The 21,510-nt window shown below is 52.1% G+C and overlaps 1 protein-coding gene across 9 annotated transcripts in view; it reads left to right on the top strand.

Annotated features, from left to right (window-relative positions):
* The window catches only part of SRGAP2 (SLIT-ROBO Rho GTPase activating protein 2), a 242,908-nt gene extending 226,879 nt beyond the window's left edge, over positions 1–16,029 (top strand). For 2 of the 9 annotated variants that reach the window (XM_070396815.1, XM_070396814.1), the window contains exons 19-24: positions 1,988–2,067; positions 5,019–5,199; positions 6,570–6,716; positions 9,869–9,910; positions 10,102–10,426; positions 12,695–16,029. In XM_070396815.1, coding sequence (XP_070252916.1) covers positions 1,988–2,067; positions 5,019–5,199; positions 6,570–6,716; positions 9,869–9,910; positions 10,102–10,426; positions 12,695–13,078 — 1,159 coding nt within the window. In that variant the 3' untranslated portion in view covers positions 13,079–16,029. Of the gene's footprint in view, positions 1–1,987; positions 2,068–5,018; positions 5,200–5,853; positions 6,717–9,868; positions 9,911–10,101; positions 10,427–11,261; positions 11,357–12,694 lie in introns of those variants that run through there. The other 7 variants (XM_070396818.1, XM_070396817.1, XM_070396819.1 and 4 more) reach the window with 6 other exon arrangements.
* The last annotated feature ends 5,481 nt before the right edge of the window (positions 16,030–21,510 follow it).

The following is a 21,510-nucleotide window of genomic DNA, read 5'->3' as shown; positions in this document are numbered from 1 at the left end:
TCTCAGCCCTGGATTCACACCCACTCAGAGGGCTCACAACCTTCCCTTTCCTTGGGGAGAGAGAGGTGCCCGTGCCGGATGCTAAGGCCATGAAGGAGATGGGGGAGGGGTGGCAGTAGGCGTGCTAGGGTCCAAGGATTCTGGAAAGTGGCCAGGAGACCAGACAGCCAGGAAGAGGGAGCACAGGCCACTTGGCCTCCCCATGATCGTGGAGAGGAGAGGCCATTCACATTTACCACCTGAGACTGGAACCGGTTTTCCCGGGACTATTGCTGGGTGGCATGCCAGCTTCTGAGACCACAGGGTTGGGCCTGGGGTGTTGCTGGGGTGTGGGCGTACAGTGAGAAAAACAGGATTTTAGGGCAAGAAGAAACCTTAGGAAACATCATCTTGCCTTTACCTTAGAGCAGTGGATTTCAAAGTGGCGTCCCAGACCAACAGCACCTGGGGCAGGTTATAAGCGCAAACGACCTAGTGTAGTGGTCGGCAAACTGCGGCTCGCGAGCCACATGCGGCTCTTTGGCCCCGTGGCATGGTTCACGAAGTTTCAATCGCACTGTACGTGCGCGCCCGCACGTGGTATTTTGGCTCTTCCACACTCAAGGGGCCAGTTTGCCGACCACTGACCTAGTGAATCGGAAACTCTGGGGCCGAAACAATCTGTTTTTAACAAGCCAGCCCACACTCTCTGAAGTTTGCAAACCGCCCCATAGTGGATGGCCACATAGATGGGCTTGGAACCCTGCAGAAAAGTGAGCCTTGGTCCTGTGCATCCCAAAGGTTTCCAGAATGTCACCAAACTCATCAGAGGGTTTTTGGGCCCAGAAAACAGGGTTTTTAGGCCCAGAAAACTGAAATTGTGCCCAGATTTTTTGACAAAGCAGAATCCCCGTTCATGCGCCCCAGATGTTCTCTGGAGCCGGGAGGACTCCTTGGAACTGACTGCTCCTAATGAGGTTCGTTCTGAACTGGCCTCCTGGTCTTTGAGGACCTTCCTAGGAGTGAAGGACCCATTCCATGAGAAGGGAGAGGTAAGGGCTCAAAGGTAGACCCTGAGGCCAGGTGGTGGGGTTAGGGGCGGGGTGGGGGGGTGGTTCTTTCATAGAACTACCTGGAAAGACTCACTCATTACTACCACATGCCAGAGAAAGAACCTTTGGACATGAACAGGGGGTTTCCTACCTTACTAAGCACTCTGAAGTCCATGAACCAGGAGATCAGGCGGCAGAACGACATTCCGAGTAACTTCCCTGGCCATTCTCGATCCTCAACCCCGGATAATTCTAGACAGGACGAATTTCTTCAGGAACTTGACCTGACTGTCTCTTGCGCTCTTGCAGAGTTCAGCCCGCAGCAGACTCCTCTTCCCATCCATTTCTGTGACTCCCCTCCCACTTTCTTTCCAGTACCTGGAGCTAAACTGCAAGGCGTCCTAGAGACATCAAGCAGATTGAGAAAGAAAGAAAGGAAGTCCCGCTTATCAATCACCCCCTCTTATTTCACTGAATCCTCCTGTGACTGTGAGCTATACTGACCATTTATAGATTAGGTCACTGAAGCTGGAAGAGACCAGTAACTCGCCCAGGGCCACATAGCTTCCAAGTGTCAGAGTGGGTTTTTGGATCCGGTTGTATCTGATACTAAAGCCTAGTGTTTTTCTTCCACCGTGCTCCCTCCAGGAACTAATTCACCTAGAGAAACAGCCCTTGAGGAGTTGGGTTGTTTTGTAGTTTTGAAAAAATTTATAATTGAAAAGGGGTTCGCTTGGTGTCAAGATACTCTAAGCAGACTGCAGTGGGTTTGTAGCAGGGGCTGGAGTAGGAGCCTCAGGAGCCTTCTCTGTCATTCTTGGCGTCGGTCGGTGTGTGCAGTCAGGATAGAGAGAGCATGAGGTAGACTCCATGCCTGAGCCCCGAGGACGCTGTGTGAGAGGAAGACAAGAGTTCTGTGAGCCAGCTGAGCCGGGTTCCTCTCGCTTCTGTTGCAGTGACAGCCCTCACGGAGAGACAGCCTCGGTTGAAGACTCCACCCAGGACGTGAGCACGGAGCACCACACGAGCGATGACGGTACGAGGTCCTGCTTGGGGTCCGCGGGGCTCCCCGGGTGAGGCCATCCTGTGCTCCCAAAGAGCCTTCCGCCCAACAGTCCCCTGCACACAGGCAGCGAACCCTTACCCCCCTTCCCTGTCTTAAAGAGGCAGCCCACCTTCTCAGACAGAGAGGTCTCTGTATTAGACCAGAGGTGAAGACTACACATTTCATCGCCCCTCGACCTCTTGCCCCAACACCCTGCCCTCGCCCACCTCACAGCTCCTTGTCTCGCCAGCATGTCACTTCCTGTCCCAGCCCAGACTGTTGCCAGTCAGCTAGAGACCAAAGTGAAGAGCTCACTTGAAAAGCAGTAAGCCAGGGGAATACAGAAGCTGGGTGCCAAGACTCCAGCAGAAGCCAGAGGGGAGTGGGAGTGAGGACTCAGAAACCACACGCGCTCACGTCTGCTCGCTGGAAAGACTGACCCTTTCCAGAGAGAGTGCAGACCTGCGGGCGCTGCGGCCTCGGGGTGTGCGTCGGGATGTGGACACAGCTGCCATCCGCGGGCCCCTTGGCAGTGCCCATGATTACCAGGGACTGTCCAGCCAGCTCCTTCCCCCTCCTTCCAGCAGTTTCGTGCCCCATTTCTGGATCTCTGGGGCTCTGGAAGGCCCAGCAGCTGACAAGGGGCCTTAGAATTTTCTGGGCATAAGAACAAAATGGCACAGTCTGTGGGGCTTTCCCTGTTCCCGCCTTGCCGTGAATTCTGCAATCCTCAGCCAGCTTTTAAAGGAGAAAACATTAGGGCTGTTATGCAGGCCCTGATGTCAGATGGATCGGTATGATGATTTGCCACATGGGAGGACAGTGGGTGAACTAGGGAAATATGTATTTGGTTGGAGCCTGCTGTGGGCCCACCAATGCTAGAGGCTTTATATGTCTTATGACCTAATCTCTGGTGAAATAGATAGCGCTGCTATTTTTTGAGAAAACGGAGTTAAGAGGTCAAGTGCCATGCCCAAGGCCATGCAGAACTGAGAGTGGGGTATGTGGCAGGCCTCCTCTGGTCTGCCTCCTGTCGTGAAGTCTCGGCCCTTTGGCCTTTAGGTTCACTTAGATTCTCAAATTCCCAGACATGGCTGATTGGATCTCTTTCATTTACTCAGAATAACACACTTCAAATCCTTTCTTTGAAAGTAGACATATAAATAAATGTGTAGAATAATGGCTAACACATGCGTAGCACTTACTATGGGCCAAGCACTTTTACGAATTGTTAAACAAACCAAACAAACAAAAAAACAAACTCGTAGATACCAATGACAGAATGGTGGTTTCCGGAAGGGTAAGGGGTCGGGGAAGGATGAAGAGGGTAAACGTGGTCAAATATATGGTGACAAAAGGAGACTAGACTTGCGGCTGTAAGCACAAAATAGAGTATACAGATGTACCCCAATAAATTCATTTTTGTTTGTTTGTCTTTTAGTATATTTTTATTGATTTTAGAGAGGAAGGGAGAGGGAGAGAGAGATAGAAACATCAATGATGAGAGAGTATCATTGATTGGCTACCTCCTGCAAGCCCCCTACTGGGCATCAAGCCTGCAACCCAAGCATGTGCCCTTGACCAGAATTGAACCTTCCAGTCTGCCGTCCAATGCTCTATGCACTGAGCCAAACCAGCTAGGGCAATAAATTCATTTTTAAAAAATTATTAACTCCTCAGGACAATTTTATGAAAAAAAAACCACTATTATTATTCCCATTTAATAGACAAGATGGAGGCTCACACAAAAGTAAAACTGTATTGCATTTGTAAACCCTTTTATTTTTTCTGATCACATTTATGCACATTTTTTTCATATATTGTCCACAAAATGTATTTCCATATTTTGTTCCTTAGAAAGTTGATTGGGCAAGTTATTTTCTCTTTATAGAAACTAAAAACTCATGTTGTACTAGGGCAGTGGTTCTCAACCTTCCTAATGCCGCGACCCTTTAATACAGTTCCTCATGTTGTGGTGACCCCCAACCATAAAATTATTTTCATTGCTACTTCATAACTGTAATTTTGTTACTGTTATGAATCGTAATGTAAATATTTGATATGCAGGATGTATTTTCATTGTTACAAATTGAACATAATTAAAGCATAGTGATTCATCACAAAAACAATATGTAATTATATATGTGTTTTCCAATGGTCTTAGGTGACCCCTGTGAAAGGGTCATTCGACCCCCAAAGGGGTCACGACCCACAGGTTGAGAACCGCTGTACTAGGGAGAATGGATAGCATAAAAAATTATTTAAAATACAATATGATAAATGTTCTGTGATTCATGGAATCTAGATATATAAAAGTGACTGGTCCACCGTTCGACTGGTAGCTATGATGCGCACTGGCCACCAGGGGGCAGACACTCAATGCACAGGCCTGGAAACATGGAGCAGACTGATAAACCTCAGAGGGAAGCAGGGAGCGGGGAAGAGATTAACCAAAGATCTTATATGCATACTAGAGACCTGGTGGGGTCCCTCGGCCTGGCCTGCGGGGATCGGACCGAGTCTGTGCACCGGGGCCTCCGACATCCCCCGAGGGCCTCTAGTTATTTTATAATCAGAAAAGAAATGATGCTTCCAAATACAGTATGGCAGGTTCAGTGATAGGGGTTGGCCAGAGAAGTTACTATAGGAAGCAGGTGATATTCAAACTGTGACTTCATGTTTTTCATCAGTCAGATGAGAGAGACAAGGATTCCTGGTGGAGGGAACAGCATGAACAAAGGCAAGGAAGGGTATACAGGTGCTTTCAGGATGGCGGCACAGTCTACACAGGAACTACCTGCTTTAAGCATTATCCATGGCTTACTTTTCACATGAGGTTATCTTCCCACCACTGTACGTTCAGCTCATTGGGCTTTTCCGCTCAGTTTCCTGAGTCTGTGAGTCCCAACAACATGCGTTTCCTTCCTCTCCACTCCTCTCAGAATGTGAGCCCATTGAGGCCATTGCCAAGTTTGACTACGTGGGCCGGACAGCCCGAGAGCTGTCCTTCAAGAAGGGGGCGTCCCTGCTGCTTTACCAGCGGGCTTCTGACGACTGGTGGGAAGGCCGGCACAATGGCATCGACGGACTCATCCCCCATCAGTACATCGTGGTTCAAGACACGTACGTTGGGCCCCTGCATCTTTAGGGCTCCCTGGCTGCACTGTGGGAGGGAAACCATCTCTGGAGCCATCGGGGGATGAGGGAGACCAACCCCCAGACTCAGTGGAGAACTGTTTTTGGTTCTCGCCACACTCTTTCCCCCTGGAAACCACTCCTCCGCTGGCAGCGCTCACTCCTACTTACACCTGATGAGTGATAACGAGGCGTTATTATTTGACCACTTTCTAAAGATCAGGTTGGGGAAATATCTTTATTTCTCTTTCTCTCTTTTTTTTAAACAACTATGCCCACCCCAACCTGTTGGGCCCCTGCTGGCGTTTTTCCACTGAAATGAAAATGCTGAGTTCCTTTTCTAGGAGAAAGCCAGCTTACGCAGCCTTGTGGAAATGACCCAGTCCATTTAGCCCAGATGAGGTAGACATGGAGAAAGCTGGGGAAAGGAGGGGAGAAGATGTCAGGGAGCAAAGGGAACGGCTTCCTAGAGGGGCGGCTGGTTGGTTCCCCCTCTTTGAAGCGATGTCTCCTGGCAGGAAGGGTTTTCCTGTGCCCCCAGCCAGCCGCCCTGCTCCTCTGCCCCGCCTCTGCCCTGCTTCCTCCCCTCGGATATGATGCTGTCAGTGTGTTTAGTCCTTCCCTTGATATTATTTTTTAAAGGTTGATATCCTGAACGAGTCTGCACCCTCCCAGCCTCTCCCCAACTCGTTCTGCGGGGAAAGCCTCCCTCTGTTGATAACATCGCAAACCTGGTGGCCATCTGTGCGTGGACAGGACCCTCCCAAATTTAGCGTTATGGCTTCACTGCGGGACTGAGAGAAGACGAATTGTGGGGGAGAAGGGGCTTTCCTTGTCATCAGTAGCCAGAGGGGCCAGAGAGCAGTGGAGAGACCCGGGACCAGCTGGGACGCTCTAAGCGGGGCTGGATGTGCTACGACAGAGTGGCAGGGTCCTGCCTCAACGCCAGCAGCTCCAGAGCCACGCAGAGCGGACTGTCCTTACCCGGCAGTGCTCGGGACCTCGGCAGATAAATCGCAACCGGGACTGGCCTCCTCCTCCTCCGGGAGGGGCGTCGGCCCAGCTGCCCCAGGACAGCAGCGTGGGGTAGAAGGCAATGCCTGGAATCCAGGTGTCCCCTAGCCCAGCTTTCCAGAGGAGCTCAGGATCCTGCAGAGCTCAGCGGGATTATTTATTTTTATTTAAACGACCCTCCCCAGGCCCTCAGGTGTCCTGGCCTCTGCTCGCAGACCTGGCCCAGCCAGGCGTCGCTGCTGCCTCAGAGCCGCCGCGGGGTCGCGTGTGTTGGGGGGCCATCTTGCCGATTTAACACTGTTTTCTGTGTTGTTTTCCCTGCCTGCCTGCCCCTTCTCCCCCAGCGAGGACGGTGTCGTGGAGAGGTCCAGCCCCAAGTCTGAGATTGAGGTCATTTCTGAGCCACCTGAAGAAAAGGTGACAGCCAGAGCGGGGGCCAGCTGTCCCAGTGGGGGTCATGTAGCCGATATTTATCTTGCAAACATCAACAAGTAAGCGCTGCTTTTCATTTTCTGCTCCTCTGACTGACTCTGCCACACCCAGCCTCACCCTCTGGCCTGAGCCTCCACCCGCGCTGCACGGGGCTCCAGCTCCCGGGCCCAGCAGTTTGCATGCGCTCCTGCTGCCGCAGGGCAGACCGGGCGGAGAGCCTCCCCAGCCTCGGCACAGGGCCGGGCCTCCGCTGGCTGCTGTCCTGCCTGGGAAGGTGCTCCCTCTGTCCCGCTTCAGCCCACACCTTCCTGGTCGTCTGACTGCTCAGCGCTGGCCAAAGCTTTGGTTCCTTTAAGCAACTTGGTTTTACACTGTTCTCAGAGGTGCCTTCTCTTTTCCAATTCTTCCTCAAACAATAGTCTGTGATGTCTTTCTTGGCCTTGTCTGTGCACAGATCTGAAGTCTGTGTGTCTTCTAGGCTCACGTTAGCCCAGAGGCTTAGTCAGATGGCCCGTGTCTGTCCCCCACACACATACACCCCGTCCTGCACGCGCCCCTGCGAAGGAAAGGAGACCACTGTGCCCCCAGGAGAGCTTTGTCTGAGCTCTCCGTTCCTCGTCTAACTCCTACCTCCTTCTTTCTGCCCTTTCACACCAGCGGAGAGACCTGTCCGTTTCCCCTACTGCTTTCGCCCTGTGTGTTATCCTCTCTCAGTCCCTTTGCAGATTCCCACTCCTGCCCAGCAGGCTCTTACCTCTGCCCCAGCTTTCACTGTGGCTGTTAGCAACATCCTGGGGGTTTAACTCCACCCACACCCGATCTGGCTGCCTAGAGGGATCCCACGCCTGCGTGCTGCTGCCTCCCCTCGAGACATTCAGGTTATTGGAGAACTAATCTCATCTCAAGGGGCCAGACACCAAGTCCCAAAGCCTACAGACCTCTTTCCGCCAGACCCTGAAACTTGGCCCCATGCCAGCAGGATGACAAGCCCCAGGGCGCTCCCGATGAATATGGATTGGAGATGATGCGCAGTTTTTATTCCCCTGGCTTTGGAGGAATGAAATGATTTGCACACTGAAAACCTGTTAACCGTAGCCTCTGGACACTGAAACTGGAAGGAGAATAAAAGATGCTTGTTGTTTTTAAACCGCACCAGGTCGCCCAGATCTCTTGGCTTTTTTCCAACCAGATGGTAGCAGGGGGCGTGGTTGGGACACGTGGCTCTTCTCCGTCTCTTTGGCCCTCAAGTTAGTAAGTAGCTTATTCAGCTCACTTAGTGCAGTTATTATCAAAGTCAGACCAGTAAAAATGATTGAGGATTTTATTTCTTTCCCTCCAGCGTAGTGCCCTGCTGGGAGGGAGAGCTAGTAAAAAGTAATTGTGGGCTAATCACATTTTTTTCCTTATTTACAAGTCTGCGTTAATTATAAATCTATAATCATAAGATCATAAGCCTGTTATAAGCCCAGAAACCAAGGCAGGGTTGGTAGAGGGGAAGTTAAGTAATTAGTTAGGTACATATTTTTAAACTGTTATTTATATTTGACACCATGTGCACAAAGGAATTGTATGGAGTCATAGATGAAATAGGCAAGGGATGGACACCTGGTAGAAGGCTTTCCCTTGAGCTCCTTGCTTGGTGGCGTCAGGATGGGGTGTTTGGAGGACACAGTCTGCCTGGGCACCGGCCCCCAAGCATGTCATGCCCTTAGGAGTGACTCTGCCTTCAACTCCTGCCCCAGCTCCTACTCCACACATCCCTCCTCAGGCCCCTCACTGTCCTGAATGCCCCTGATTCTCTCTCACCCAGGCACATCTGGTCACCTCCTCCTATCCTTCAAGACAGTTCGAAGATTTGCCTCTTTGGGGGAGCCTTTCTGACACCCCTAGTTCCTCAGGGCTGAGTTAGGTGCCCTTATTCTCTGTTCCTAGAGCCGTTTGAGTGTCTTTTGGGACTCGATGTGCACTCACATCCCCCATCGGACTGAGCTCTTTGCAACCAGGAACTGTCTTCCCCGCTACATCCCTGGGGCCTGGCCAGGACCTGGCACACGCCAGCCTCTCCACACATCTTCTCAGCAGCTTTCGCCTCGTGAGTCAGCCACCCGAGTGGAAAAGGAAGTCAGCAGTTACTGGGGTGCGGCATTTCAATTTAATGGCACACATTGATTGAGCACCGACTGTTGTGCCAAGTGCCGGTACTGCTTAGTCAAAGCAGTGAGGTAGTCCTGGCCTCAGAACTCAGTCTGCCGAGCTATCACCATACAGACAGGTAACTAAAGCCGTGCTGCAGATGCTCTGAAGGAGCAGAGGGGGGCATGGTCGGTTCTGCCTCCCGCTGGAGTTGAGGTGCCAGGGAAGACTTGGCGGAGACCGTTATTTCAGCTGGGCTCCATAAGACACCGAGAACATCCTTTTTCCACTCGAGAATGGCTGGCTCTCACCGCTGAACTACTGAGCAGGCAGCTTCATGGAATAGCTGCTGTGTGCCAGGTCCTGGACCAGGCCCTGTGGATATACAATGAGGAAGACCTAACCGGTTAAGAGAACCAGGACTGACTTAGGATGCCGGCCCTGCCTCGTAGACTAGGTCCCCCCTACCTTCTTCCGTCCTCAGCTCTCACCTCAGCCCCGTCACCCTTCATAGATTTCAGATCAAAGCGGCTCAGCTGCCATCCCAAACCAGAAGTCCTACTGCTTCTTCGATTAGGCCCTTTCGAATCTAATTCCAAAAGAAAATGGACTTGTTCAGCAGTAGGCCACACCCATGTAAGTAGGACTGTGCCAAACCATTTCGTAGGAGAGCCTCAGTGGTCTGAAACCAGTGGACACAGAGCCAGGTTCAGCCCAGTGCTGGGTGACTTAGGGTCACGTCGATGTATTTCCACCCTAAGAACATGCACAAGCTTGGCCCTAACTCTGCAACATTGCAGCCTTTTGAAAAATATTCTGTTCCATGTCTGCAAAATGAGTAGCAACAGCCTCTCGCCAAAGCCCAAAATGATTGCAGCCTTGTAGTTGGAGGAAGAAAGAGGCCAAAATTGGAAAAGTCAAGTCTCCTCTTACCAGCAATTCCCCAGCTCCTTGGTGACGGTGAAACTTGTTCGCTCCCTGGGGCCTGGTTTCTGTTCAAAGCAGGTAATAGAGGGGCCTTTCCAAACATCTCTCTCCCATTAGAAACTTTCACTTAATCAGACATTTTTCCTGGCAGCAGTACCTTCCACCTTGAGAACTCAAAGCCCACGGCTACCAAGTAAGTACCCACTTCTCTGTCCAGTTGGGGTGGCAGGGGGACCGAGACGCGGAGAAAGCACGGAGGAAGGCTCTCTGTGTCCCTCTCCTTCCGGACGTTCCTGGGTGCCAGCGTCTGTCCCTCTCACCTGTCTTCACTTCCTTGGAGCCAGGGCTCCCTAGTCACACTGCCCTCTCTCTTTGTGATTGAAGGCAAAGGAAGCGGCCAGAATCGGGGAGCATCCGGAAAACATTTCGGAGTGACAGCCACGGGCTGAGTGGTTCTCTGACTGACTCTGCCTCCCCGGGGGTGGGGGCTGGCTGCCGCCCATCTTCCCAGCCCATCATGAGCCAGAGTCTCCCCAAGGAAGGGCCAGATAAGTGTTCCATCAGTGGGCACGGCAGCCTCAACTCCATCAGCCGCCACTCATCCCTGAAGAATCGGCTGGACAGCCCGCAGATCCGGAAGACGGTGACAGCCGGGAGGTCAAAAAGCTTCAATAACCATCGGCCTATGGATCCTGAGGTCATTGCACAGGTAACGGGGGGCTCCTGGACAAGCAGCTGACAGGAGTCTACACTTGTTCCTGCCGCTTAGTGCGCCCATGTTCATTATGACAGGACTGGAAACGACAATGCTTTGTACATTATATCCCGAGTTCAGGGACTAGCGGACATCTGGGCCTGACAAGACAGCTTTCCAAGGACTTTGGGTCCCTCTCCCCCCAAGAACTTGAAGACGGAATGAAAGAATGCAGGCTTCTTGGTCATGCATGGGCCATCTACAAGGCTGTTGTCATTTTAAAGCCAGTAGTTACAGATGGAGTATTTTGATAGAGTCCATTCAGCCCAAGTGTGGAGGCTCAGATGTAGTTCTGGCCGCGCTATATTATTGTTGACACTATTACAGATGTTCCCCCATTTCCCTTCTCCTTGGCCCTCCATCCAACTGCAGCCCCACCCCAGGCCTTCCCCACACTATTGTCTGTCCACGAGCTATGCATATATGCATATATGTTCTTTGGTTAATCTCTTCCCTTCCCCAGCACTCCCCTCCCCCCTGAGAACTGTCAGTCTGTTCCATGTATCCATGTCTCTAGATGTATTTTGATCGTCAGTTTATTTTTATATCACTCTGCCTATCATTCCATCTCCTAAGGCTAGTATCTGGTCCCTAGCGGTAGACAGATGGTCAGTCAACAATCTGCTCCTGGTCTTTAAGGCCCCAAAATACTCCGCCACGGGGGGGGCTCAGCCAGAAGGGTTTCCAGCCCAAATCTCCAGGTGCAGTGGAGATGAGCTCCGTGGTGACTGGGGTCTTCTCTCCTTGTTTACACTACACTGACAAGCCTTTGTTTTCCATGAACTATTAGAGATCCATCCCCACCTCTAAAAATTCGACCACCAGGCCCACTCCAAGCAGCTCACTCAGACGTCTCTCCCAACTCTATAATTTTCATTAGACCAGGTAGGAACTGAGGGCTCATGGTTGCCCTCTCCTGTCTCAACTGAGTTGAGATTCTCCTCACCCCCTCTTTCAGGGGGCAGGAGCGTCTGGGCGTGGTCTCTCTTGGCTTCATTGTGGATCTCTGCTCAGGGAAGGTGTACCTGGTAAGCTCGGTATTAAGCTCCGGGCTGAGATGTCTTGCTTTGCGGCCTTCTATTTCTGCGCCTCTACTTCAGCTCTTGGCTGCTGCCTGCGTTGCACCATGGGAACCCTCCCAGCTCCCTCTTTGGCCAGGTCAAGAGGAAGCCAGAATAATGGCGGGGACAGGCTCTAGCTGCAGAGTGGGGCCGTGGAGAGCAATGGAGTTCTTCCTGAGCATTTCTAAGGTCTGGGAACATCATAGCGCAGCATGAAATTGAGTCTCTGTCAACAGAACACACGGGTCATCCCGTGGAACAGACACCTTAACCAGGGGCCTTTGTTTGGCACATACAGTCTTTCAATATGAGCCTAATTCCAAGAGAAGAGCCCTATGGTGGTTTGGGGGTGCCAGACACACGTGTGTGGGGAGGAGGGAGGGAGCTGGGAGCTGGGAGGCAGCTGGCTGCATACAAAGGATCTTTGGCTCTGCCTTGAGCCCCTGAGCTGAGTGCTCCACTGTGACCTGCTGAAGGTGATTCGCCTGTGGGCTCTGGCTCCCCACCTGGTAACTCTGGTGCCTCTCCTGGTGATGGGTAGGAGGACATGGCTTCATCCAGGTTGGGGCGGGCGGGTGGGGGGGCGGAGGTGGGCAGGGAGATGTTCTGATGAATCTTCAGGGCCAGGGTTCTTGGCCCTTTCCTCAGCCCTTGAGGAGGAAGAATTAACCTTCTCAACCTTCGGCCTTGGAGTCCAAGAGAACAAAGATCATACTTCGTCTCTACCACTTTAAAAAAAAAATGTTTACTATGTACAATTTCAAGCATATACAAATGTAGAGAGAATTGCATAATGAATCCCATGTACTCATAACCAAACTCCTGGCCACTCTCTTAGTTCATCCACCTTTTCTCTCCCCACTGGATTCTATAAATCCTCATCCATAAATGTTTCAATGCAGATCTCTAAAATCCAAGGACTCTATTCTAAAAACATCTCAGCCACTCTTTCCAAAGGAAAAAGAACCTCCTGATAATGCAAATCCTTTTGCCTCCTCCCCTCACATTCTGAACATTCATATGTTCAAGGGTTTGGGCCAAGTAAAATAATCTGGACATCTCATTGTAGTTGGCTTCTCCACGATTCGACCTGTGGTGTTGAAATAGGATCCTCGGGGACTTCTCCCTCCATTTGCCTCACCTCCTTTTTCCTGTTTTGCAGGATATTGAGGCAACTATGAACTCTGCCCTCAACGAGCTGCGGGAGCTGGAGCGGCAGAGCAGCGTCAAGCACACCCCTGACGTGGTTCTGGACACCTTGGAGCCCCTCAAAACCTCCCCGGTGGTGGCCCCCACGTCCGAGCCCTCCAGCCCCTTGCACACCCAGCTCCTCAAGGACCCCGAGCCCGCCTTCCAGCGCAGTGCCAGCACCGCTGGGGACATCGCCTGCGCCTTCCGGCCTGTCAAGTCCGTCAAGATGGCTGCCCCAGTCAAGCCTCCTGCCACACGGCCCAAGCCCACTGTCTTCCCCAAAACAAATGCCACTAGCCCTGGTGTCAACTCCTCAGCTTCCCCACAGTCCACTGACAAGTCTTGTACTGTCTGAAGGATATAATTTAATTGTTCTAGACAAGGGGACTGCAGGGACTGACTGTTATTAAACTCTTCCTATTTAACTAGCTTGGGGACTTCAGTTGAAAATTAGATTTCAGTTGTTCTTACAGGAATTAGCCTTCCCATCACCCAAAATCTTGAGAATGAAGCCCTCATTATCACCCTACCCGGCCCTTCCCACTGCCCTCTGCTTCCCCCAGTCGTCGTAAGTCAGCCAGCTGCAGTACATGCTGTCCTTAGGTTAGCCAGCGGTAGATTTTTCCATTATCAGGTCACTGTGAAGTCTGGCCAGGCAAGTCATGAGGACATGGGCTCCAGTCTCAGTCCCCTCACACGGGGATGCCTAACCAGATGGTCAGCTGCGGACATCCCGCTCTCAGTGACATCTTGTTTTGGGTACTGGTTATAGAGAATCATATAGTCCATGTAGTCCATTCTTCATTTTACACACACACACACACACACACACACACACACACACACACGCTTTTCTAGTCTCTGGCATGTGTAGCTTCTGGTCCTAGACCAGTCTCTTTGTACTAGTAAGTTATTGTGGCAGTTCACACAGGAGCCACCAGGGGTCTCTGTTTCCATTACAAATCTGTCTGGGGCCGGAGAACCTAGACTTTGATATCTCCATCATATGAAATGTAGCAGGATGAGACTCGATCCTGTAATCTGTTTAGGGATTGGAGACTCTCTCTGTCTTTCTGCTGGTGTGAACTGGTCCTTGGTATTTGCTTTTGCTCCCCCTCCGTCTAGATCTACAACTCAGTCTTACTATGGAACTTCTCAAGTTTTTCTGAATGTATAGACATTTCTTGCTTTCCTGTCTTTGTCTCTGATGGACCATTTTCCAGTTAAGACATTTTCCTATATAAAAATTTTTTATAGCTTGTTCCTTTTAGGGTAAAGAGCCCTATAAGAGAGTCTTATTGCGTTTATGGCAGGTTTGGAAAAGGTAAGATATGGGTCCTTTTTCCTCCCACTCATTTGGGCACTTAAGACATAGAATTCATTCCTCTATTAGAAAATAAAATTCAGCTTTGCTAGCCCCAAAATTGTTCCCAAATGAAAACATCTTCGAAGTTCAGCCCCTAGTTTGGTTATTCTATAAGGTCTCTTCAGGGGCCAGTGGGCTTGGGAGAGCCCCAGGTACATTAAAGGGAGACATTTCTCCTTAAAAAATGTTTTATTTTACCCAAACAAGAGAACTGTACCCCCTTCTCTCCCCCCGCTGGGGGGGGGGGGTCATTAACATCTTCTCAAAGGCCCAAATCTAAGAAAATTAAAAATTGGATGCTGAATATTTTGACCTTTCTTTGGACTTTTTTATGGTTCTCCTCCAAAAAGCAAAAATGATGCCCTTTTCTCCTTTAAGCCAGTCTCCAAACCTGGTGCCTATGGTCCCAGCACTGCTGGCATCCTGCTGTCCCAGGACCAGAGCTGGGGACAGACAGTCACACTCCAGGCTCATGCGTCTCAGATACCTGCTCGAGTTTAAGCCGAAACTCATTCCTCTTGTCTGTTTTCTGGTTTTAAAGCTGCAGCTTTTCGCCTTATTATTTCCTGTGGTTCAGGAGAGATAGATGATGGGCTGTCATTCAGATAGGAAAACTCAGACTTTTCTTATCTTTAACCTAGAAGCTCCCTTTGGGCCAGCATTTTGCAGTTGGCGGTTGGCTCTGTGGAAGTGGTAGGATTGTCCTCATTCTGCCTGAAGGAAAAGGGGAGCTTTGTGGGAAAATCACTAAATAGAAGGAGAACCTGCAGCACCAGGAAAACCATCCCAAGAGGCGAAAGGGAGCATCAAGAGCTTCAGGAAAGTGAGTCAGCCTCTGAGAAGCAACCCACAGTCCCCTGGAGCCCTGGCTCTTGTTGCCCGATTGGTGGCCTGTCCTTGTCTGTCACCTGGACTTACACAGGTCGTGAGCCAACAGGATCTCTCGTACCCAAGGATCTACTTCCCTGCTGAAAATGGATCCCCGCCCTTCACTGTACATTCCTTCTAATCCAACTGATCCAAATTGGTACCCATACCTGCCCTTACTCCTCCCTCCGGTGCATCCTCTCTAGGAAAGTGAAAGCAAAGCTTTCTTAATGACAATGCTTCGGGCCTCTTCTGTTGTCCCTGCCTCATTTCTCTCCGCCCTGTACATGACCTGTTCGCCGTCCCCTGGGTCAGTGTCCGTCTGCTGATGTGCATCATGAATTGGACAGTGTGTGAATGGTCACCTCTCCCCCCGCTCTGGGAGCGGATGTCTTCCCCTTTGGTGCTCCTGACACCTGTGAGATGGTCCTGTCGAGAGGACTAGGAACCCAGAGCAGGAGAGTCCTTCTCGGCACAGCTCACTGCAGTCAACTGGAATTGAGGTTGCACACTGTGATTTTCACACCGAAAAGCCAAGAGGAGCTGGCCACCCCGGGGCCGGGGAGACCGGCCCTCCTCGGACAGGCTTGCCTAAACCAGCATAGTGTTTCCAACAGCCCCGCTCGGGCCCTCGAGGCACGGATCCTCTTCCCGGTGTGGATTCTGATGGGTCGGTCTTTGGGCAACAGAGGTGGGTGGGGTACCAGCAGCCCACGGCCTGTAAACCGGAAACACTGGTCTCAGCCAACCTCCTCAGGGCACCCTGGTTTCTCCCCAAGGAGGCGAGGAGAGCCGCCAGCAGCAGGACGGACGGACCGCTGGAAGGGCTGGTGTGGACGGACCTCACGTGTGGAAGAGAAGCTTGATCTTCCAGGGAGTTGCAATGTTGTGGCGTCTGACGTGTATGTCACGTTCGTGTACAATGGTATATTCTTTAAATAGTGTTGATAACTGGAATACTGTATGTATGCTTGGAGATGCTTTGTGGGAACCTAAGACTGTCTCTCAACAGATGTTGGATTGGGGAAAATCCAAAGCACAACTTCGAAATAAAATACGTTTTTAGGTTTCAATGCTGCGGTTCACATCCCTTCTCCCTGAAATCTCCCATCCATGAGTCCAGCTGCCCAGGAGGGATTCTGACGTTTCCGTGGGAACAGAGCACTGCCTGGCAACAGGGAGAAATGAGGTGGCGTTGGGAGCCAACCACCTTCGCCCGCCCCCAGGCAGGCTAGCTCAGGTGCACTTGGAATGTGGGTCTTCCCCCTCGCGTGTCCATGTGTGACACCTAAGAGGAGGTGTGGAAAGTCTTCCCGCTCCCCATTGGGCGCTCTGTTGCCGTGAGAACCATCTCCTCCACAGAACTCACCTCCCCGGTGTTCAGTGAGGACTGTTCTCACTTCTATCTCCAGTCAGATTTCCCACTGGGGGGATGGAGCCTGCAAAGTTGCTTGGAGGCTTTGCCAGCCAAAACCAAGGGCGACAGAAGGTTTCACTTCTGCTAGCAAAGCGCTGGTCACTGCCCTTGGCAGTCCCCTGCCTCAAGGAGAGCTGAGGGCCGTGTGCTGTGGGCCTTGAGTGCTGGGCGGCGGGAGGCGTACAGAAATGCTTTCTCTCCTTTAGGTTTTGATTCTAGCACAGCCGTGGGCAAACTACGGCCCACGGGCCGGATCCGGCCCGTTTGAAATGAATAAAACTAAAAAAAAAAAAAAAGACGTACCCTTTTATGTAATGATATTTACTTTGAATTTATATTAGTTCACACAAACACTCCATCCATGCTTTTGTTCCGGCCCTCCGGTCCAGTTTAAGAACTCATTGTGGCCCTCGAGTCAAAAAGTTTGCCCACCCCTGTCTAGCAAGTCATACGGTCAAGGTTGATGTTATTCAGGTAGAACCACTTAAATGCATCCTCGAGCCCCAGGGGTTGTATTCTAACAGCAGAAACCCTGGGGATGGGTGAAGCCTCGTATCCAAGGGAGTGAGTGCGCAGTGTTCAACAGAACACAAGGACTCCTACTCCAGGCCCCGGGCCAGACACGGCCCTCCCCGCCGGGGTGTCGCCTCCACCTGTTACTGTAGGTCTTTTACTCCTGCCCGTACAGTCTGTCCTCTTCCCGCCCTGGGGTTCATGGCAGAGCTGCAGCGGGGGCTTCTCTTGCTGGCCACTTGTTCTTGACTCCCCTGCCACCCCATGCGATGGGTGAGTTCCCTCTCCTGGGTGTGTGTGACGAGCTGTGTGGTGGAACGAGTTCCTCAGCTGTGAGCAAAGGACCAAAGAATCTTCTCAGAGAGCCCGAAGGCAGAGGTGGGCTATTCTTTGATTCTTTTAAGTCATTTCCCATATTCTGACGGGTGCTTGATGGAAACTAGTGACTAACACAATGGAAACATAGGCCCATTCCATCCAGATAGAGACCAAAAGAGACCAGGAGGGTGTGACTTAGGAAACAGCCTCTAGGATTATCTCATCTAAATGTTCATGCCCATGGGTAGGTCTATGGAGCTTCCTTTTCCTCGGGAGTTAGCAACCCTGGCGTCTTACAAATGCCAAAGGCTCGTTCATTAGTCAATCACCAAACCTTAAGTTCCACTGTGTGCCAAGTAGTGTCATACAATATTGAGCAGGAGAAGTGGGTAATGGGGTTTTCTTTCTAGTTTCGGGGAGAAGAGGTAAATAAGCAAAATAAATGTCACTGTGGAAACGAAACCATGTAGGAAGGTAGTGTCTGGGTAGAGTTAATCCAGAATTCTGTTCGGCCTGGTAACGTTGAAATGACTACTAGACATCCACGTGGAAATATCAACTAGACTCTTGGATACATGAATGTGGAGTTTGGGGGACAGGTCATACCTGAAAACAAATTTAGTAACTACTACATTATAGATGCACTGGGACTGAGATTCCCAGAGAGAATGTAAAAATGGGAGAAAGAGAAGGTATCAATAATTAGAAATCCTTCAGAGAAGGAGCTGGCAAAGACGGAGTGAGTGAGTGACAGAGGTAGGTGGCCGGGGCCGCACAGTGTCACTGAAGTCCAGAGAAGGAACGTTTGGACAGGTAAGGAGGGGTCAGCGGCAAATGCTGGTGGGTGAGAGGAGGCAGCGAAGAAAGTGCCCTGGACAAGGGGTGAATGAGTGGGACTGGCAGCACATGGGAAGGGAAGAGGTAGCCGGGACTCATGGCAGCTCATTCAGAGGTGTTTTGACGGAGCATCAGAAGGGGTCACGGGCCAGATTTTTGTTTTTGAGATGGACAGAGTAGGTGCATGTTTGCTCCAGGGCAGGGCCCCACTGAACGGAAAGAGTGGATATGCAGGAGAGGGCCAGGGCGAGGGCGAGGGCAGAGCACAGGTGGAGGGGTTGGCCAGAGTCCGAGGAGAGGCACTTCCATCTCCTGGGAGGGGAGGCAGGTGCGGTGCAAGGCAGGCAGTGGTTGTGCGGGTGAGCAGGAAAGGGAGTTCCCTTTTGATTGCTTCTTTCACTTCATGCCTGTGAAGGCAAAGGCCTTCGCTGAGAGAGTGGGAGAGAATGGTGAGTAGGAGGTTTGAAGAATTAAGAGAATGGAATGCTCACTTTCCATGCCAACATGCTTCAGGGCCAGTTTCCTTCATGGGTGCTGCTCCCACAGACCCTCTCCCACTGCTTGGGGGTGCCAGGCTGGCCGCAGGTTTTGTCCCTCCTCCACCCAAGCGCTTGGTGAACGTGGCAAGGAGCAGGGCTCTGAACCCTGTCCCTCTGCCCGGCATCAATGAGCTTGAGTCGCACTGCCCAGGCCTTCCTCATCTCCCCCGCCCTTAGGTAGGCGCTGGACCAGCGAGGCTGCAGTGACGGACAGGCCCCAGCCATGTAGGGACAGAGGAGGCAGCCAGGGCTTATTCAGGGCCCACCAGGCAGCAGGCGCTTCATCTCCTTCTGTTTCACACCAACCGTATGAGAAAGGTCATGACTTGCTCAAGGTCATGCAGAGCAAGTGGTCGAGTCAGAACTCAAACCTCTATGATGGCAGAGTTCCTGTTCTTCCCCGTATACACTCGGCCTCCCTTCATAGAAGGCAGACGTGAGCTTGTCCCTCGAGAGCTGCCAGAAAGATCCCCTCTGCCCTAGTCGGTTTGGCTCAGTGGATAGAGCATCAGCCTGCGGACTGAAGGGTCTCAGGTTCAACTCCAGCCAAGGGCACATGCCCAGGTTGCAGGCTCGATCCCCAGTAGGGGGTGTGCAGGAGGCAGCCAATCAATGATTCTCTCTCATCATTGATGTTTCTATCTCTCTCTCCCTCTCTGAAATCAATATATATATATATATCCCTCTTCCCACCTCTGGTCCTTATCCTGCCTCTGAATTGCCACTTCGATTTCTACGACTCCTCAGAGCCATTGGGAACATGTGGTGACGCCTCCCACAGATCTTCTCCCTTCAGGACCCGCCAGGCTCCTGTGCCACCCAGATGAAACGGTGGCCATGCTGCCCAGCTGGGGCCAGCAGCTCAAAATGACATCAAGACACTCATTCACGCCGAAACCGGTTTGGCTCACTGGATAGAGCGTCGGCCTGCGGACTGAAGGGTCCTGGGTTCGATTCCGGTCAAGGGCATGTACGTTGGTTGCGGCCACATCCCCAGTAGGAGATGTGCAGGAGGCAGCTGGTCGATGTTTCTCTCTCATCGATGTTTCTAACTCTCTATCTCTCTCTCTTCCTCTCTGTAAAAAATCAATAAAATATATTTAAAAAAAAAAGACACTCATTCACTTATCCACACGGAGGATGTAACCTCAGAGATGCCCAGCAGAACTGTCCCTGCACAGGGCTCCAGCCCAGCTCCCACCTCTCCCACATACACCACCACCCCCGCCCTTCCCAGCCACCACCATGCCCTGAACAAGCCCCCCTCTTCTCCTACTTCTGTGCCTCCACGCGTGCTCCCACTGCCTGCAATACCTCACCTTTGACCCCAAATTCCCTGCCTGTCTCTCCTTTCTCCAAAGTTGGCTGGGGCATCCTTTCTTCCGGCAAGCCCGCCTCCTCTCTGCTGCCCCCCGCCCCCGCCCCCGCCCCCGTGCCAGGTTCACAAAATCACCACCTGCTGCAGCGTGTGTCCCAGAGTTCACCATGCTGTCCTGGGGGACACCTAGGTCTCCCCGCTATGTTCTCAGCACACGGTGCCTGCTTCCTAGTAGGTGCTAGACACGCACATGTATTGCTTTGAGGATACATAAGACACTGGGAGGAGAGACGGGCTTGCTGGAGAGAGGAGAGCAGGGGTGCTGAGAGCTGAGCAGGTTCCCCAGGGAAAACTAGGTAGACTCCTAGGGATAAACTAGAAGAGAGTATGTTGCAAACCTCAATGGCTTATAAACAACAAAGGTTATTAACTACCAAAGCTGCAAGTCCCCGGTGGGCCAGCAGGGGGCTCAGCTCGGGACAGTCACGCAGAGATCCGGAGAGAGCAGTGACCTTGTCTAACAGTTACTGTCTGAGGGCAGGGGGCTCTCGCATCAGCAATTGGATGCTTTGGTTGGGGAATCACAGGGCCCCACCCAATCACAGTGCCCAGGAGGTGCACCTCTATGTGGGCCAGGCCGCAGAAGGAAACCTGGGAACCCTGGGGGGAGATGGGGAAGATCTCAGGGGTTTCTCTTGGTGCTGCTGTGACGACCAGGGGCAGCACGTCTGGGCAGGACCCAGCGGCAGGGGCTCTGGCTGCCGGTCACAACAGGTGTGCCTATGTGAGCGGGAGGCACTTTTCAGCTCTGGAGTCACTGTGCTGGGGGTGGGGCTGCCGGAGGAAACCACCAGGTGTGGCCCTGGGAAAGTCCCTCCGACATTCTCTAGAAACATGGACTTTCCTGGTTTTAACCATTTCTTATCCAACTGCCGCGTAGGAGCCGAGAAGGGCGGGGCAGGCCTCTGCAGCCTCCTAGGAGAGGTCCTTGGGGCACCCCTGGCCCAGCCCTGCATTCTCTGAAGGTCATGGGCCAGGTCCTGCAGGTGTGGGCCTCGCTGCCCTCAGTGCGGCCTGCAAGGGCTTTCCTGCCTCCCAAGCGTTAGGGTTCCCGAAGGAGGAACGCACGAGGCCGAAAGGGGTAAAGGATGATGAATTTATTAGGTCATCTGGACAACCAGAGGGGCTGAGCCCCAAAATGGCACCAGCACCCAGGGACCGGGGAGTCAGAGATTTTAAAGAACTCTAGGTTGGCCTTTTCTGGGCAGAGCATTCTCTGGGCAGGTCGTCCACTGTCAAGTGGTCTCAAGGTCAGTTCCCAGGGGCGGGGATATGGGTTCAATGACCTGATCAGACCTAACACCAAGCATTTCCAGATGTATCGTTCCACGTCATCCACACAACCGGCGGAGTAGATGTTACCATCCTCATGCCTTGGATGACAAAACTGTCTGGGAGGGGTTGCGTGCTGTGCTCAAGGTCATACTGAAGGGCATAACCTGGCCCCGAGCTTGTTCCCGGGCCTCTGCAGGCTTCCTGGGAAGGTGAGTCGGACCCTCCCTGGGGCTCCTGGGTGTGGGAACTTGGTCCTTCCACTTGGATAACTAGCCCA

This window comes from Myotis yumanensis, unplaced genomic scaffold (genome assembly GCF_028538775.1).
Source record: "Myotis yumanensis isolate MYYU_CA2020_CCGP unplaced genomic scaffold, mMyoYum1.0.hap1 SCAF_17, whole genome shotgun sequence".
In the NCBI taxonomy this organism is placed as follows: domain Eukaryota; kingdom Metazoa; phylum Chordata; class Mammalia; order Chiroptera; family Vespertilionidae; genus Myotis; species Myotis yumanensis.
The sequence above is the reverse complement of the archived record's forward strand: the minus strand, read 5'-3'. Positions and strand labels throughout refer to the sequence as shown.